We start from the raw sequence: 18,665 nt of genomic DNA, 5'->3' as shown, positions 1-18,665 counted from the left end.
CACATTCTGTTACACCAAATACACCAAATAATGATATTTAAAAAAGCATCATATGACCCTTTTAATCTCTAATGGTAATGCATGGAATTTACGGGAAAACTCTACTAAATAATAGCGCTAACAAGTGAGGGTCGTGGTGGGACTTTGGCGATCGGCGCTACCGATGTCCGTCAATCTACTCCACAGCCAATCACGGGCCCCCTCCTTGCTCGGGCCCCGGGGCTTCAGCCCCGCCTAGCCCAATGGTTAATGCGGCCCTGAATGGGTGCCGTCAGACTGAGAGTCTAAACAGCTGATAAAAACATCACAATAATCCACACCACTCCAGTCCATCATTTAGGAAGTGTTATTACGGATTATGGACTCGTATTTTTGCTAGAAGCAACAGTTTAAACATCTTAATGATGGATTTGTTTCTTACAAACTCCAGTTATTCACTTCACAAGATGTTAATTGATGGACTGGAGTGGTGTGGATTATTGTGATGCTTTTATCAGCTGTTTGGGCTCTCATTCTGACGGCACCCATTCACTGCAGAGGATCCACTGGTGAGAAAGTGATGGAATACTGCATTTCTCCAGATCTGTTCTGATAAAGAAACAAACTTCATCAGAACTGTATAAATTGGTTGATTGTGACTCTCTGTCCTTCTCTGTCTTTCCTCTTTCCACCTTTAGGGGTCTGGAGGAGAACTACTGCCGTAACCCGGACGGTTCAGAGGCGCCCTGGTGTTTCACGTCTCTCTCTGAGATGAGGACAGCTCTCTGCCTGCAGATCAAACGCTGTGCTGATGACATTGAGGCTGAAGGTACAGTTGCGCCCGCTAGTGATTAAAAACATCAACTACAGTTTCATTTTTAAAGACATTTTGAATGTGCTTTGTCTTTGTGGGAAGAGAAATCAATGCACACTTCATGTGTACTTAATATGCATATTGTATATACACTACCATTCAAAATTTGGGGTCAATAGTTTATGTATTTTTGAAAGGAATGAATACTTTTAATAATAATAACATTTATAATGTTACAGAGCATTTCAAATAAATGCTGTCCTTTTGAACTTTCTTCTTTCTTCTTCTTCTTTGAAATGTATCAAGGAATACTGAAGAAAATGTATTACCATTTCCACAAAAATATGAATCAGCAAAATCAGAAATGTTTCTTGAGCAGCAAATCATGTGAGCAAATCAAAGGATCATGTGACACTGAAGACTGGAGTAATGATGCTGAAAATTCAGCTTTGCATCAGATGAATAAATTACATTTTCAAATATATTCACATAGAAAACAGTTATTTTAAATTGTAATAATATTTCACAATATTACCATTTTTACTGTATTTTTGATCAAATAAATGCAGACTTGGTGAGCAGAAGAGACTTCTTTACGTCTTACTGACCCTGAAATTGTAAATGGCGGTTTAAATAACCAGGTTTTCTTCTCCTTAAACTAGATTGCTATAATGAAATCGGCAAAAACTATCGGGGTGTTGTCCGCAAGACACGTAAAGGTATTCTCTGCCAGAAATGGAGCGTCAATACACCTCACAAAACCAAGTAAGAATAAAATCCCATTCTTGTTTGTCTCATTTAAAGTATAAATGCAAGGGAATTTATGCACATCTATTTGCAGGATAAACCCCAAAACACACCCAGAGGCCAACCTGACCGACAACTACTGCAGAAACCCTGACGGAGACCATCACGGGCCCTGGTGCTACACCACTGACCCCAAGACTGAGTTCGACTACTGTGCCATCAAGCAGTGTGGTGAAGCATCAATGTCTATAGACTTATAGAATATAGAATAGTATTATTTAATAATACTAATTAAATAATTTATAATACACTTATTATAAACAATTAATGGTAATGGTAATATATTTAAAACAAATATCATTATTAATTAATTAAACTATATTTTTGTACTTCTATGTGTTATAATAGCTGGAGAGAAAGTGCCAATCATCGGGCCAACAAGTAAGTCAAAAACAACATACAGTGAACAATACAGACTCTGATGTGCACGACTGTGCTTCTAACTTGCCCTCCACTGTGTGTAAAAAGCGGAGGTTGTGTTTAACGAGTGTGGGAAGCGGGACGACCGGACTGTGAAGAGCAGGTTAAGAATAGTGGGCGGCACACCTGGAAACTCTCCCTGGACCGTCAGCCTTCGAGACCGGTTAGTCGTACTATAATCCGTCCCAAATGATGTCACTTTATGGAAGTAAAATCGATTTGCAAACAGTGTTTCTTGTTGACAAATATATTTGCGGCCACTGCATGTCTTCTCAGGAAAGGAAATCACTTCTGTGGAGGTTCTCTGGTCAATTCCAAATGGGTGATCAGCACTAAACAATGCTTCTCATCCTGGTAACTCAACCTTCTTCAGTGATTAATGTTCAGAGTTGGACAGTAAGGGTGTTTTATTAAATATGCACATGCTTGTTGGTGATTGTATGCAGTTATGTGGACCTCACGGGATACAGTGCTACGATGGGCACCTTGTTCCGTGATCCAAAGGAAGGTGAACCGGACAGACAAACCATTCCTCTCACCAAGATCGTCTGTGGTCCTTCTGAATCCCACCTGGTCATGCTTCAGCTAGAAACGTACTTCATATCACACACAAACACAGCAATTTACAGCATGCTTTGTTTCTACACTCTTAAAAATAAAGAAAGAGGTTTTCGATGCCATAGAAGAACCAGTTTTGGCTCCACGAAGAACCTTTTAGTCAACAGATATTAAATTAACCATTTTTTCATAGTATGAAGAACATAAAAAAAAAAAAAATCTAAATAACTTTTTTGCACTATAAAGAACCTTGGAAAGGTTTCATGGGTGTTAAAGTTTCTTCTTGGAACCATCAGTGCCAAATAAACAACCTTTATTTTTTAGAGTGTGCAGCATTTTTTGGATGTCATTCTTTAAAAGTGTCTTGACTCCAAATTGGCCCTCTAATAAACACATATCTGGCTCTTCTCCTGCAGTCCTGCTCAGTTTAATGAGCGCGTGTCTCAAATATGTCTGCCTCCTGAGCGCTACATCGTTCCAGAGGGAACCATCTGTGAAATCGCTGGTTGGGGAGAAACAAAAGGTGATACGCTAATCTGTTTTATCTATAATACCTCCTATTATACATTATTGTTCAAAAGTTTGGGTTCCGAATTATTTTCTTTTTTTAAAGAAACGAATGCTTTTATTCCTCAAGGATGCATTAAATTGATCAAAAGTGACAGTAAAGACATTTTGTGTCTTGAGCAGCAAATCAGCATATTATTATGATTTCTGAAGGATCATGTGACACTTTCCAGAGGGAACCATCTGTGAAATCGCTGGTTGGGGAGAAACAAAAGGTGATACGCTAATCTGTTTTATCTATAATACCTCCTATTATACATTATTGTTCAAAAGTTTGGGTTCCGAATTATTTTCTTTTTTTAAAGAAACGAATGCTTTTATTCCTCAAGGATGCATTAAATTGATCAAAAGTGACAGTAAAGACATTTTGTGTCTTGAGCAGCAAATCAGCATATTATTATGATTTCTGAAGGATCATGTGACACTGAAGACTGGAGTAATGATGCTGAAAATTCAGCTTTATATCACATGGATAAATTACTGTTTACAATATATTCAAACACAAAAGACAGTTTTTACTGTATTTTTAATCGGCCTCTGTGAGCATAAGAGACTTGTTATTTGGGTTTCCAAGTTGGAAACACATCTTGTCGCACTTCTCTTAGTATGAAGCTGGACATTTCCACATTGAATATAACACATTATTACCATCCATCATATATAACTGGATATGATTTTTTTTGTCAAGCAGCATCTGGTTAGATGTAAAAGTTGAATGCTAAAAAAACTCTGCAGTAACATTCAGCATTCCCTCTTTGCACATTTTTTCTGTTCTCCATCCATCCATCGTTTCATCCTCTTTCGCTTCCCCTCACTGATCCTCTCTGCTTCTCTCTCTCAGGAAAGGGGGATGAGACTGTACTGAATGTGGCTCAGATGCCTGTACTGAGCAATAAAGACTGTAACCCATATTTCAAGGGCCGTGTCCGTGAGAATGAGATGTGCACTATGCCATTCGTGGCCGGAGTTGGCGCCTGTGAGGTAGATGCGTGAACTGTTTTTTTGTTCTCCGCTTTTACGTTTTAACACCATATATGTTATGAATCACTAATAAAAGTATTGCTATGGATAATTTGAAAGAAAAATAAGAGTTTATTATGTTCTGACACAAAAAGCAATACTAAGTTCAAATAATAAAATGCAAGTAACTTTATAATAAATCAAAGTTAGTACATAAATAAGCTTTTAAAAAGAAGGAATCCCATATCATTTGTTGTGGATGTCAAAGGCTTTGTGTTCAACCATACTGTATACTCTTTTATACACTGTAAAAAAAAAAAAAAATTTTTATTGTAAAAGATCATTGGAGTATGTTGGAGTATGCTCATCTTTTAATTTTAAGGATTTTTGAATAATAAAACAATTTTGGTTGGTTTCATCCATTTTTTGGTAGAAAATTAGATTGAACCTTTTAATTTTAAAGGCTTTTGTATAATAAATACTTTTGGTTGTATTCATCCATTTTTGGTAGGAAATTTGATTTATTTATTTTATTTTTAGGATTTTTGTGTGATATACACTTATGGTTGATTTTACCCGTCTTTTGTTGGAAAATTAATAATTTTTTTTAATCAATTTTGGTTGGGTTCATCCATCTTTTGGTAGAAAATTAGATTTAATCTTTTAATTTTAGTTTTAGTTTTTTAGAGTTTTTTATGATAAACAATTTTGGTTGGTGTGCAAAATCTGGTTCCTGAAGTAAAACTAGATAGCCACTGATCTAGACATTGCTTAGCTTGCAGAACGCTTGCAAAATGTGTATGAAGCTTTTAGAGCTTCAAACATTTCCTTTCTATGCGTTTGTGCGGCTACGCTAGTTTTAAGTTCTGTTTTTGCAATAGATGTAAGTGGGGATTGTGAAATGAGTAAGACGTGCTGGGTGCAGGTGCGCTGTAACGTTCTTTTTTTCTTTTCTCGCTCTTCCAGAGAGACTATGGCGGCCCTCTGGCCTGTCAGAACAGTGACTGTTGGGTTCTAGAGGGAGTCATCATACCAATGCGCCGCTGCGGACACGCCGGCCAACCAAACATCTTCATCCGTGTGTCTTTTTATGTGGATTGGATCAAGAAGGTTATGGAGATGACCTGATGACAGAAAAACTTACATCGTAACATGTGACAGAACGTCTTTTAGCAGACGTTTCAAACTGCTCAATCTTCTATAAGCTAAAATATAAATATATTAAGTAGTTGGAATGTAATATACGTAAAAAACACTGTTTTATAAAATTATGTTTGCTTTTTTTGTAACATTCTGTATTGGGGTTTAATTTACATAATATGTATGCTTGCATTTGTGAAATATATAGATATACAGGTGCACATATATTTACACTAAACCTGACATCAGTCTGAGCTATATAGAATTTTGTATATTTTATTATTAATAAAGTATTCAAAATTCTGTTTTTACTCTTCAACATTCTTTTAATATGTCCCATATTACATCATGTAAAACATGATAGTACCATAGTTTGCATATATATATTTCGTGAGCATAGTATCATGGTACTGTGATGGTTTTTTGGACATGAACCATGGTATTCTTGGACATACCATATAAATATGGCTACTTGATTTTAAGTACCACGATATATCAAAACAACAAAACCACTACCACGATATATCAAAACCATGATATATCCTACATCACTGTAGCTATGGGGAAGTCGTGGCCTAATGGTTAGAGAGTCGGACTCGTAACCCAAAGGTTGCGGGTTCGAGTCTCGTACCGGCAGGGATTGTAGGTGGTGGGGGGAGTGAATGTACAGCGCTCTCTCCCACCTTCAATACCACGACTGAGGTGCCCTTGAGCAAGGCACCGAACCCCCAACTGCTCCCTGGGTGCCGCAGCAAAAAAATGTCTGCCCACTGCTCGGTGTGTGTGTTCACTTGTGTGCACTTTGGATGGGATAAATGGGTCACCATACTTGGCCACATGTCACATCACTTTACTTCATAGTAATACCATGGTACTTTTGGGTACTTTTGCTATAGCTTTCTCATTATTCTGCCAGTGACTAATTTAGTTTTCTTGAAATGCTTATTTAGGATAAGAAAAAAACCCCTGAAAAACCCTTGACGTTTTTACTAATATTTATCGTGTCACTGAGGCAGCAGATATAACCTAATAATATCCTAGTAAACTGCCCGTCATTTATGTGATTGTTTCATTGCTAACACGTCGGGTATTTAGCACCTGCCTATGGAAGGCGGATGGGGCCAAAAGTCTTTAAACGGAACGCGTGAAATTTGACCGCGTCAACACGCACAAACGGGAAACTATTCGCTGAGTTTCGGTTCATTTTTGTGACGAAGCCTTGAATATATATTTTTATTTATTCATGTTATCTGGAAACAGCCTACACAACAAAGCTGCAGGAATCTTGTGAGTAAGCTTGCTCGCCTGCCGCATCTCTCCTATTGAAAATAAGCTCCGGGTTGTCGTGTACACGGTGTTAGTACAGAAGATGGAGGATAGAATGGGTGTTTCAAGGCCGCTCACACATTCGAAACAAATAGTAAAGCATAATCTAATTTTTTACCCATGAAAAATATATGAGAAATGCATATAATACATGAGAAAAATCTTGCTTAATTTCTGTTCAAATAACCAGAAGGTACACGGACCTGGGAGTAAGAGTAATAACTATCAAAACTATCAACAGAAAATAAACAACAAAATGTATTAATTCACTAGCTACAACACTAATTAATGACCATAAACTAAAGAAATATGAGGGTAAAAAAATATTACACGTTCAAAATTGCCACCTTAACACGGCCAAAATGTGTGCATTGAGAAACACATTCAATTTTGTCTTCTTAATGCGGTCAAACTGAGCGTCTTTACACGAACGCGGCAAAAACTGACGCCTTAAGGGGCCATTCACATGTCGCGCCTAAAAACGCGTGGAAAACGCTAGGCGCACCGCTTTCTGCTTTTTCCCAAAGCGTTCTACCGGAGTCTACCATTGCTAAGCAACCTTGACCTGCGGTGTCCATGAAGACACGGAAGTTTCAGCAAAGTGTAAATGTATTTGCAGCACTAAAAATCGCTTGCAGTAGCTCTACTACTAAATTCATTAAAAAAATGGCTATCCCTGTACAGCTATGATCAGCTGTTCCTTCATCTTGGCTGAGCTTTCAATGTTGTTACGGGAAAGGATGAAGCTGATTGGTTGGTTCTTGTCACATGACCCGCGGTGCGCTTGCGCATTCTGAAAAGTTGAAATGTGTTTATCTCGATGCGGCGTGGTCGCGCCTGGAAAAAATGAGCGTGTCGCTTCCATTATGAGCGCGCCTGCCGCGCGTCTACATTTGAAATAACGAACTTGAGCGCGCAAAAGACGCGATATGTGAACGACCCCTAACATGGCCAAAATGTGCATGTGTACAAAAGAAACACGTTCAAAATTGCCGCGTTAACGCGGGCAAATTGTGCGTGTTGACACGGTCAAATTTTCACGCGTTCCGTTTAAAGACTTTTGGCCCCGTCCGCCTTCCATACCTGCCTTTTAAAAAAGTGTATATGGGCGTCATACACGACTCTTGTACTTGGTAGGCGACGCCTCAGACTTTGCAAACCAATCAGAATAGGCGCCTACGCGACAAGAAAACGCGAACGTGCCCAACCTGACGTCAGCATCCAGTTGACCAATCAAGCGCTTGCGGCGTCGCGCTCGCGTGCAGTTAGTGTTGTTAAAAAGGAAGCGATGTAACGTTAGACGGACATGAATGCCATTACAAACAGCAACAGAAGAGCTGCAGAGGCAACAGGACGAGCAAAATGAGGCGTGGCGCTTCAGCTCTGCAGATCTGAGAAGAATGATTGACGTGAGGATCTAAGGAGGCGGGGCCAGAAATGATGTCAATCATGTTTTGTTGATGTACATACTCGCGGTCTCGGCACACGCGAAGCCGCTGCTCCAGGTGAACGTGCTCTCCAGTGCTGAGGACAACGCAAGTAAAGTGGGCTGCCCGAGGTATTTACAACTTACGACATTGTTTTTATTACAAAATAATTTAGTTTATGCTACAGTTGTCTTGTTATTAGTACTGTGAGAGAGGCATCTGATGAAATCACTATCTGGATATCGCAGATTTCATGTCAGTGAAGCAAAATAAGTTTTGATATATATATTGCATGTTACATGTTTGAGAAATACGATTTGGACAAGTCTTTTTTTTGGTACTTTTTAAATAGACAAATACTAAAGAATACTAATACTTGATACAAAATACTATTAATTGTTATTCTTGAAAGTACCGTGTAAATACCATGGTACATAATGTTTCAGTACTATGGTATATGCAAAGTATATCTGATACTACCACTGTACCATGGTACCGCTACAGTACATTTTGCAAGAATAGTGTACAGTATCAGAAGGTATTTTATGGTACTTTCATATATACCATCATGGTATACCAAAATATACCATACCATATTGATATACCAAGGTATTTACATAGAACTTAAAATAATACTAAATTACCATGTGGTATGTCCAAAACTATACTACCATGGTATCTTGTCCACAAAAACATGGTAATGCCATTGTACTTGTAGTTACTTGTAGTCATTTTAGCTCTGTTTTTGTGTTAATCACTGACGTTTTTCTCTTCTGTGGCTGTTGAGGTTGTTTTTATAGTGTCTTTAATAATATTTTGTTTCTCCCTGTTTAAATGTTGCTAGGGCTGTGTTTACATCCTCAGGACACCACAAGCGTGCTCGTTTCGCTCTGTAGTTCAGGACCGCCAGCTACATTTTTCTATAGGTCTGAAAATATGTGAAGAATGTGGGCTGTCGTAATTGCCCACCATATGGAAAAAGAACTTAAAGCCACTAAAAACACTCACTGAATAGCTTGTTTGCCATTACCTTATTTTAATTTTAATTTCATATTATTATTATTTTTTTAAATTTTATTTATTTTTCTTGTGTTCACTTCTTTTAGATATCATTGTACTTCGATATACACTATAGTACTAAAATGTAGCATGGTATTTACGTAGTACTCTGTGGTACTTCCAAGAATGCCAAAGTGTTACCTTGATAAACCACATGACAAAGCTATACTGTTTGGTACTTTTTTGTAAAATGTTGCAATACTATGGTACGTTTGGATACTTATTTTGTTGGTGCTGACTGGTACAAAAAGTACCTCATTACCCCAAAATATATGTGGAAAATCCCTGCTTTTTGAAATCTACCATAATGGGAATGAAGTACCTTCCACTGACTTTTAAATAGCATTGCATATGAAAATGCTAATTAAACAGTACAATAATTAATATTGCCGCATGTATAGCTTATTCGTTCTACTTATTAGCAGCCACTGAGGCATAGTTTATGGCGTAGAGCGGTTAGTTATATATGCATGAGAGGAACATGGAAAGTTATGTTTTATGTGAATAGATGCCATTGAACAGGCTCCTAGAAGATCCTTCTCTGCCAGCAGGGGTTAAATAAGCTGTCATTGATGAAATTCATGTGTATATACATTCACGGCCAGTAAATTACATATCATATGAACATGCAGCAGTAGGACCGAAGAGTCTGCAGTGAATACTTGTGCCACTTTTAGACACTAGAAATTACTCTTATGTTTTCTTTGGTTTTATAGCCTCATGATATATATATATATATATATATGTATATAGAGAGAGAGAGAGAGACTTCATTTCTGTGGAATATTCTCACACCCCAGGTTGTTACTGTTAAAATTATGACTAATATCTGTGTCATTGTAGGAATGAGATGATGTCAGAGCAGCAGTGACTGTTGAAGATGAGAAGTTAATTATGAGAACGAGATTTTTGGTAAAATATAAGACTGATGAGGACGTAACGCAAGTTGAGGTGTGGTTTGTGTTGAGTTAAACCCATCACGCCTCAAACCACAGTGATTTTTAATCAGCTTAACTGTTTGTACGTTCGTAAGTAGCTGTGTGTTTTCATTTTAGATGCATTTATATGCAAAAAGTATTGAGTAAAATATGTATGCATAATTGAGATTAAACTATAATTGACCTACATGCAGTAGCTGTGCTGGTTCCATGTCTTTCGTATCACTCCTCGCTCTTTCCTCTCACATGATAAAATTATTTTAGCACAAATCAATGTTTCTTATCTATTTGGTATGAAGCCATGTTGTAAGTAGGATAATGTGCAGTCAGCTGCTCATTATCGCAAAATAAAGAGCTCTCTATTATATTTTGTGATATAAGGCATATTGTTGGCTTTTACACTGACGTAAAGCACTTTCTTTTCCACATTCATCTTGTTCAGGTTGTGTGTGTCCATGCATGCTTGAGAAGGTTTGGGATCAGGATGGACGTGGAGGAGACCGGAGCAGGTCAGGTGGAGACCGCGGCCCCAGAGGAGGAGGCACCAGCTCCCAAACGCGGCAGAGGACGACCCCGCAAACCACAACAGGTCAGAGAGGTGCAATGATGGAGATAGATAGACAGACAGACAGACAGACAGAGTTCTTTTCGAAAAATGAAATAAATTGAATAAAACCAAGTGAACTGAATCCCTCAGGAGCCTGTTGAAGCTTCTGCTCCCAGGAGGCCGAGAGGAAGGCCAAGAGGCAGTAAAAATAAAGGCCAGCGGGTCACAGCCAAAGTAAGAGAACTTACTGGAGAGCACTTAAACTTTAGCTGAATGATGCTTGTTCAGATACATAACACTCTCTCATTCCTTCATCTGTTTTTGGATGCAGGTAGAGCCACCTAGAGAACGGAGACCACGAGGTAGACCAAGAAAATGGGTGAGAATCACACACCCTTACCTTTAAACTCCGCAGCATAGTTAAATGAGCAGCTGATAAACTCAAATATAACAGAATTTACATGGAATAAAAATACATTTAAATATATTAAAACATATATGACCTGAAAATGATAATAAATGAACAGTTTCTGCAGCTTAGCTTTCGTAAATGGTCTAGTAGAGTATGTCTTAATTGTTCATTACTCTTTCAAAAGAGTAAACTAATTTTTTCTATATTTTATATCCCTTTTAAATATGGAATCAAACATTATCATATTTACTTAATTGGATATTCCTGGTTTTATTGTTAAATGCATATTTTGCCAAAAAAATTCTATTTTTTCTTGTTAAATATCCTGTTTTGCTGTTTTTGTGTTGAGAGTACTGGGCCTTAGCAATTTTCGAAGGTTAAAAATGTCTTATTTTTCCTCTCACATTCTTTGTCTCTTTAATTCATAGCCCCAGAAGACCATTCATCAAGAAGAACAGCAGGTACAAAAAAATTTAACATTTAATAAGTCCATATAATTTCCAGAATACACTTTTATTATTTCCACAGTCAAAATATTTTTAAATGAATAAATATATAGTCTCTTTGATATTTCAAAAGTTTGGGTCAGTGAGATTAAAAAAAAAAGAAATGCTCACAAAGGCTGCAATTATTTAATCAAAATTCAGTAAAAACAGTAATATTGTGAAATATAATTATGATTTAAAACAACTACATTTTTCTATTGTAATTTAGTTTAAAATGTAATTTATTCCTGTGATTCAAAGCTGAATTTTCAGCATCATTACTCCAGTCTTCAGTGTCACATGATCCTTCAGAAATCATTCTAATATGCTGATTTGTTAATATTATAAACCAGTTGTGATATTTTGTGGTATTGCTTCATATTTTTGTGAAAATTGAGATGAAAAAATTTCAGGACTCTTTGATGAATAGAAAGTAAAAAAAAACAGCATTTATTTGAAAGAGAAATCTTTTGGTTTATCTTTTGTAAACTTAAAGGGATAGTTCACCCAAAAATGAAAATTCTGTCATCATTTACTCGCCCTCATGTCGTTCCAAACCTGTATGAGTTGCTTTCTTATGTTGAACACAAAAGAAGATATTTTGAAGATTGCTGGTAATCAAACAGTTGGTGGTTGCCATTGACTTCCATAGTAGGAAAAAAAAATACTATTGAAGTCAATGGCAACCACCAACTGTTTGATTACCAGCAATCTTCAAAATATCTTCTTTTGTGTTCAACATAAGAAAGCAACTCATACAGGTTTGGGACGACATGAGGGTGAGTAAATGATGACAGAATTTTCATTTTTGGGTGAACTATCCCTTTAATGCATCCTTGCTGAATAAAAGCAGTAAAATTTTAAATAAAAATTAAGCACTTACAATTACAAGGCTCGTTTTATAAGAATACAACAGTTTTCATAGAAATGTTTTCCACTAATTAAAAGTGGCAACGTCTCGATTGAATAATGAAACCCGATTAGTCGAGTCGATTATTTTCATTATCGATCATGTGGATTAGTTGTTTGCAGCACTGCAACCCATAATGAACAAAATGAATAGTCCTGCATGAGAATCGTCTCATTCCGTTAAACACTAAACCTGATAAACATGTCAATCAGTGACTGTCAATAGTTGCAGATCTGAAACCGGCGATGTGTTCAGAAACCGTGTAAAACTCCCCGTTACTCATACAGTTCACAGAGATAAATGACTCAGTGCTTTGAAGGGAAACCCAGTAGAGCTCCTTACATTTCTTGGTTTCCTGTCCCAACTGTCATGATTCTCAGGTCATGCACGCACATCTACATGCACACACATTCCTCATGTGTTCTCGTTCCTCTCCACCCAGGCTCATCCTGCGGTTCAAGGGGCGGAGTCAACAGAGGATCCGCCCATTCAGACTCCGCCTGCTGCGTTACCATCGCAGGAGAGCAACTAAAACTACCTCAGTGATGACTTTGTTACTACGTTGGGGGTAATTCTCCATCTCAGCTGCCTCCATGTACACTGTAAAGAGTGAAAATGTGCCAGTGCTCAAATCACGCCCAAAATTTCAGGAAAAATCAGACTACATTTTTCAAAAGTGACCCTAAAATCTGTGTACTACCATAACAAGCCTTTATGATGAACACCTTTCGGCAAGTTACACTGCCATTTTAAGAACTGGAAATAATATCTTCTCTTTTTGTTTATTACTTGGATTCTTAAAGGAATAGTTCACTCGAAAATGGAAATTTGCTGAAAATGCACTTACTCTCAGGCCATCCAAGATGTAGATTCTTCATCAGAACAGATTTGGAGAAATTTAGAATTACGTCACTTGCTCACCAGTGGATCCTCTGCAGTGAATGGGTGCCGTCAGAATAAGAGTCCAAACAGCTGATAAAAACATCGCAAGTAATCCACACGACTCCATCAATTAACATCTTGTGAAGTAAAAAATCTGTGTTTGTAAGAAACAAATCCATTAAGATGTTTTTAACTTCAGGCGTTGCTCCTGGCTCAAATGAGAGTCAATAATCCATAATAAAGCCTGAGGGTGAGCACATTTTCAGCAAATTTTCACTTTTGGGTGATCTATTCCTGTAGTCAACTAGAAATCAAATTTGAACTTAAAACATATTTTATTGTGCGCAATATGGCATCCAGAAACTGTAGTATGTCTTATTCTTATAAAAACAGGACTCTAAAATAACACAAAAAAACATGAACTTGTTTTGCTTAGGACATTTATTTAATGTTCGAGATCTTGGGATTAAAAAGGATTTTTAAAAATCCAAAGATAATAAAATGTAGAAACTGTAATCATCACAGTGTATGGATGATGCCTTAGTTATATAGGTTTATTTAATCTTCTCAGGATTCTGGAAACATTGTATTGCCAAAGCTTGAAATGTACTCCTCAATCAAATGTTGCAACTTTTTAAACGATTGATCTTATGTAATGTTCTTTTTATTCTTTTATTTTAATGTTTACAGTGGAAAGAATAGATTCAATTGCATCTATTTACACCAAAGAAGAATAATGACCTGATCAAAGATGTAAAACCACAATCATTATAATTCACATGATGATGGTGAAACTCAGTACCTCAACATCAGAAACCTCAAAGATTTTGTTTGCTCATTCTAGACAATGGATGATTTGCCATTTGTTTTTAAATGCATATATTGTCAATGGCCAGTCTCTTGAACAAGGTAACTTTTTGGCACTATATTTTCAAAATTAGCATTTTTTTAAAAATCATCCAGTCTAATTTGTATTGCTATGAATTGTGTTATTGCGCTGATATGGGAACGATGTTTACAACATGACTGATGTTTAAAGCATCTCCTATTGTCAACACATTTGTGTTGTGTTAAATATTACAGCTCATATACAGTAGATGCACTTAAAAACAGGTATAATGATTCTTTACAAAATGTTGATCAAGAACCTTTTTCTGATCGGGAAGTTTTTGGTGTGAAGTCAATTCATTGTTCAAATGCATCATGGTATATGTCGTCAGTTTAGTCATTTACTTGTTAAAACATTTGACAATGTGCCTCATAAATACAGGCTCAGGTAACTTACCTCTTTTTTATATTCTTCAAAGGCCAGTAATGCTGTTTATGCAGCCATATGTCAATGAATAAAGTTCCTGTTTGAGACATGTTTACATCATCCATCAGTTATTGTCTTTATTGCATTAACAAGAACGATTCCCTAGTTTTCAATAACACCTGCACATCATAGTGTAAATATCATTTTTATTATGCCCTTCATTGTCATAAAAGTTAAAAACGTCTTTAAAATGATCCGCCGCTGGTTTGTGGTGCACATAGAATTATTACATTTTGCTTATTTCATCTACACACACACACACACACACACACACACACACAAAATCACTTTTTTCATTGTAAATCTTGCGTAATCAGTCAGCATTCATCATTTATGCAGATTCACAGGCTCTGTGACAGAACGTTTGTGTTTCACATGGAAGATCTTTATAATACTGTATCTGAAATGGCTGACTGATGTCATCTCTGACACTTCATCACAATTTAAATTAAACAAATGTAACTTTAAAGCTAAAAATTCTGTTCTCAGGGAAAGTTCATGTACTTCCTTTTAGTAAACTCATCAGTTTACAGAACACGTTTAGCTATGAATAAATAATAAACCAAACTAATAAAGAATTCTAATTAAAAAAGAGGGGGAGGGGGGTTAAAGTTGCATTTGGAGTCCCTTCTTAAAAATAAACATTATTTTATCAGTCATTCCAATAAAAACGGAACACAATGAGTCTCATTCAATGTTTCTAAAATTATTGTTTTGTAAATTGTCACATTATGCACATTTGTGACCCTGGACCACAAAACCAGTCATAGGGTCAATTTTCTTTGAAATTTATACATCATCTGCTACATCATGAGCTTTCTATTGATGTATGGTTTGTTAGGATAGATTTTTTATATATTTACAGTAGGAACATGGAACATGATCTTTACTTAATATCCTAATGATTTTTGGCATAAAAGAAAAAGCTATTATTTTGACCCATACAATGTATTTTTGGCTATTGCTACAAATATACCCCAGCGACTTAAGACTGGTTTTGTGGTCCAGGGTCACATTTTATGAACCATTCGTTCTGCTCATGTTGCATTAATGAGGCTTTTTACGGCTAGAGATGAAAATATTCAGTCCATATTGCATGAGTGTTCATAACCGTTGGACAGATCCAGTTGACTTCTGTAGCAGTGCAGAACTTTTTTTTTTTTTTTTTGCAGATTTTTAATCAAGTGTCCTTAAACTGTATAATGTAATATTTGTCACTGTAACACTGTAAAAATATTTTCAGCAATGTTTATTTGTTGCAATAATTCCTTTCACTTGCAGATTCTGAGTTTATGTTCTTTGTCATAAATTCAAAGTGGTCGAAAAAAATTTATGATCTTAAAGGAATCTGGATCCTCTGCAGTGAATGGGTGCCGTGAGAATGAGAGTCCAAACAGCTGATAAAAACATCACAATAATCCAGAAGTAAGTTAAACTACGAGTCGTCTATCCATAATATTGCTTTCTGCAGTGAAAATGTTGTCTGGTCTGAATCAGGAGAGAAATATGCACAGATCAAGCACCGTTTACAAGCCAAAATAGTTCTATACAAATATGTGGTTGGATTTTGATGTGAAAGGACAACAGGAGATGGTCTTTTTGATGGATTTATTTTTGTACTGGAGTAGTTTGGATTACTTGTGGATTATTGTGATGTTTTTATCAGCTGTTTGGACTCTCATTCTGACGGCACCCATTCACTGCAGAGGATCCATTGGTGAGCAAGTGATGGAATGCTACATTTCTCCACATCTGTTCCCATGAGGAAACATCTTGGATGGCTTGGGGATGAGTAAATTTACAGCAAATTTTCATTTTGGAGTGAACTATTCCTTAAACGCTGCAGGTTGTAATTTTGGCTTAAGAAATTATTAACTACAATGGCAGCAGTTAACCCAATGTTTTACATTAACTTTTTTTTAAAGTAAATATTCCTGAATCCCAGTGTCCAGTTGTCCAGAATTCTGTGTCCCTTTTTTCCTGTGCAGTATGTGAGTGTCATCATGCATTAATGGCATCAGCCACGTCAGTGAAAACAAGTCGACTGGGTTTTTGAGTTGTTCCCTGACTTGTGGTCAGTGTCTGTGGCATGAAAGAGAGAGTTAAAGTAAGTAAACACTACGGGATATTGACTGTAGAACATTATAGAATATAATTCATAAAAATGCAAATCTAGTCCTACAATGTAACATTGCACAAATATGAATTAGCAAAATAAAATGAATTCTGTTATGTTGACAGTATGAGAATGAGACTAATGAGGCTCCTGGTGCCAGAACACAAATGGGGGAGAGTTAAATGTGGATTCAGTCACGGCTGTAGTTTGATGATTAGTGATATTAAATGGATGTGTGGTAACTGACACATTTACAGTGATTAATACTTTACCACAAATAACAAACCACATGGCCTGGTGTCAGAACTTAAGAGAAATAAAAATGGTAGAAATGAAAATTAAGAAAAAACATTCAAAAACGTATGGGTGAAATGTGTTTAAGAGACTCCCCACTGTCTTAATTTTATAATAATTAAATGTTATACAAATCAATAAACTAATTAATATATATATGTGTGTGTGTGTGTGTGTAATTTATGTACAGTATCTCACAGAAGTGAGTACACCCCTCACATTTTTGTAAATATTTTATTATATCTTTTCATGTGACAACACTGAAGAAATTACACTTTGCTACAATGTAAAGTAGTGAGTGTACAGCTTGTATAACTTAAACGTAAATTTGATGTCCCCTCAAAATAACTCAACACACAGCCATTAATGTCTAAACCACTGGCCACAAAAGTGAGTACACCCCTTGTAGCAAAGTGTCATTTCTTCAGTGTTGTCACATGAAAAGATATAATAAAATATTTACAAAAATGTGAGGGGTGTACTCATTTCTGTGAGATACTGTATATTGCATGTATCATTTGTATCACATTCAACAGAATCTATCTATCGTTCTATCTGTCCATGTGGTGTTGTCCTCTTACTTTGGAGTTTGGTCCTGCTGGGCTTCCGTCTCTTCCGTGGTCCAAGAGTTCCTGCTCTAGATCATCCTGTTCTTCAGCTGGATCAAAGTTATACATGGGCATCAGCTGGTGTCTCAGTTTCTCCAGCCTGTAGAGAAAAACCATCACAGCTTCATTAAGGACACTCTTCTATGTGGGAAACAACAGAGGGTTCCAATAAGAACCAAAAAGGGATTTTCAGTCTTGCATTAAATATCCACTGAAGAAAATTAGATTTTTAAGACTGTAGTGGAGTGATAAAGGAATGTATACCTTTTCTTTTTCCTGATGTACAGAAGCTGGTGAGGAGAAGAAAATGCAGAAATGTTATGTAAGATTCAGAATTGTAATACTAATTTCATATTACATTCTCAATCAATTAAACTGACTTTTTAAATTTAAATGTTCAAGAAAGTCTAGCGTGTCTAAAGTAAACAAATATTAGCACAAAAAAATCTATGATAATCAAGTGTGAAGGATTACAGTGATGATGGAAATTAAAGTAGTATTAGTCAAATAAATGTGTTATCATCTATTCTCATAAAACCCAAAATATTTATGTATGACTTTCAGTAAATTACATGACTCAATTATTTTGTCAGAAAAGAGAAAGAGTAATTTTAAATATGTGCATGCGCTTTAAAGTAAACTTTTAGATGAACTAAAATTTCAAAAAGTTTCAAAAGTTTGGGATCAATAAGATTTCATTAGTCTCTTATGCTCTCCAGTCACCATTTATTTGATCAACAATACAGTAAAAACAGTAATATTGTGAAATATTATTACAATTTAAAATAACTTTATATATACTTTTATATTTGAGTATAATTTAAAGTGCCCCTATTATGGATTTTTGAAAATTACCTTTCATGCAGTGTGTAACACAGCTCTAAGTGAATGAAAACATCCTGCAAAGTTTTAAATCTGAAAGTGCGCCGTGTATAAAGCTATTGTCGCTCAAAAGAAAGAGTCGACTCTGAATCACTGAAATGAGTCGTTTTTAAAACGAATCCCAAGCCGTTTCATGTTGACGTCAACATGAAACATTAGCATATTCGCTCACAAACACTGCTTTATCAGGCATTACAGGCATGATGAAATGAAAATGAG

The 18,665-nt window shown here is 36.2% G+C and overlaps 3 protein-coding genes across 6 annotated transcripts in view; 2 read left to right on the top strand and 1 right to left on the bottom strand.

The window, feature by feature from the left end:
* LOC107707265 (hepatocyte growth factor-like protein) overlaps positions 1-5,520 on the top strand; it is a 12,035-nt gene extending 6,515 nt beyond the window's left edge. The window contains exons 9-18 of one of the 2 annotated variants that reach the window (XM_016511259.1): positions 678-808; positions 1,456-1,540; positions 1,635-1,771; positions 1,949-1,981; positions 2,069-2,183; positions 2,297-2,374; positions 2,467-2,613; positions 2,995-3,101; positions 3,987-4,126; positions 5,072-5,520. In XM_016511259.1, coding sequence (XP_016366745.1) covers positions 678-808; positions 1,456-1,540; positions 1,635-1,771; positions 1,949-1,981; positions 2,069-2,183; positions 2,297-2,374; positions 2,467-2,613; positions 2,995-3,101; positions 3,987-4,126; positions 5,072-5,233 — 1,135 coding nt within the window. In that variant the 3' untranslated portion in view covers positions 5,234-5,520. Of the gene's footprint in view, positions 1-677; positions 809-1,455; positions 1,559-1,634; positions 1,772-1,948; positions 1,982-2,068; positions 2,184-2,296; positions 2,375-2,466; positions 2,614-2,994; positions 3,102-3,986; positions 4,127-5,071 lie in introns of both variants that reach the window. The other variant, XM_016511258.1, reaches the window with a different exon arrangement.
* A 2,404-nt stretch (positions 5,521-7,924) lies between these two features.
* On the top strand, positions 7,925-15,304 carry LOC107707261 (high mobility group protein HMGI-C-like). 2 transcript variants are annotated; one of them, XM_016511251.1, is made up of 7 exons: positions 7,925-8,129; positions 10,438-10,584; positions 10,693-10,776; positions 10,874-10,921; positions 11,383-11,415; positions 12,792-12,917; positions 13,922-15,304. In XM_016511251.1, exons 2-6 carry the CDS (start codon positions 10,480-10,482, stop codon positions 12,879-12,881), a joined length of 360 nt encoding a protein of 119 aa, XP_016366737.1. In that variant the 5' UTR covers positions 7,925-8,129; positions 10,438-10,479; the 3' UTR covers positions 12,882-12,917; positions 13,922-15,304. The 2 variants fall into 2 exon arrangements, with proteins under 2 accessions (XP_016366737.1, XP_016366736.1); XM_016511250.1 differs by lacking the exon at positions 13,922-15,304 and having other exon boundaries at positions 7,927-8,129; positions 12,792-13,200.
* Positions 15,305-16,331: 1,027 nt separating this feature from the next.
* Positions 16,332-18,665, bottom strand: part of LOC107707260 (uncharacterized protein C3orf18 homolog) — a 9,595-nt gene continuing 7,261 nt past the window's right edge. Inside the window, exons 3-5 of one of the 2 annotated variants that reach the window (XM_016511248.1) lie at positions 17,829-17,854; positions 17,538-17,664; positions 16,332-16,628 (exon numbers count right to left, since the gene is read on the bottom strand). In XM_016511248.1, coding sequence (XP_016366734.1) covers positions 16,548-16,628; positions 17,538-17,664; positions 17,829-17,854 — 234 coding nt within the window. In that variant the 3' untranslated portion in view covers positions 16,332-16,547. Of the gene's footprint in view, positions 16,629-16,897; positions 16,969-17,537; positions 17,665-17,828; positions 17,855-18,665 lie in introns of those variants that run through there. The other variant, XM_016511249.1, reaches the window with a different exon arrangement.

This window comes from Sinocyclocheilus rhinocerous, unplaced genomic scaffold (genome assembly GCF_001515625.1).
Source record: "Sinocyclocheilus rhinocerous isolate Xijiao unplaced genomic scaffold, SAMN03320098_v1.1 scaffold1767, whole genome shotgun sequence".
NCBI lineage: Eukaryota > Metazoa > Chordata > Actinopteri > Cypriniformes > Cyprinidae > Sinocyclocheilus > Sinocyclocheilus rhinocerous.
The sequence above is the reverse complement of the archived record's forward strand: the minus strand, read 5'-3'. Positions and strand labels throughout refer to the sequence as shown.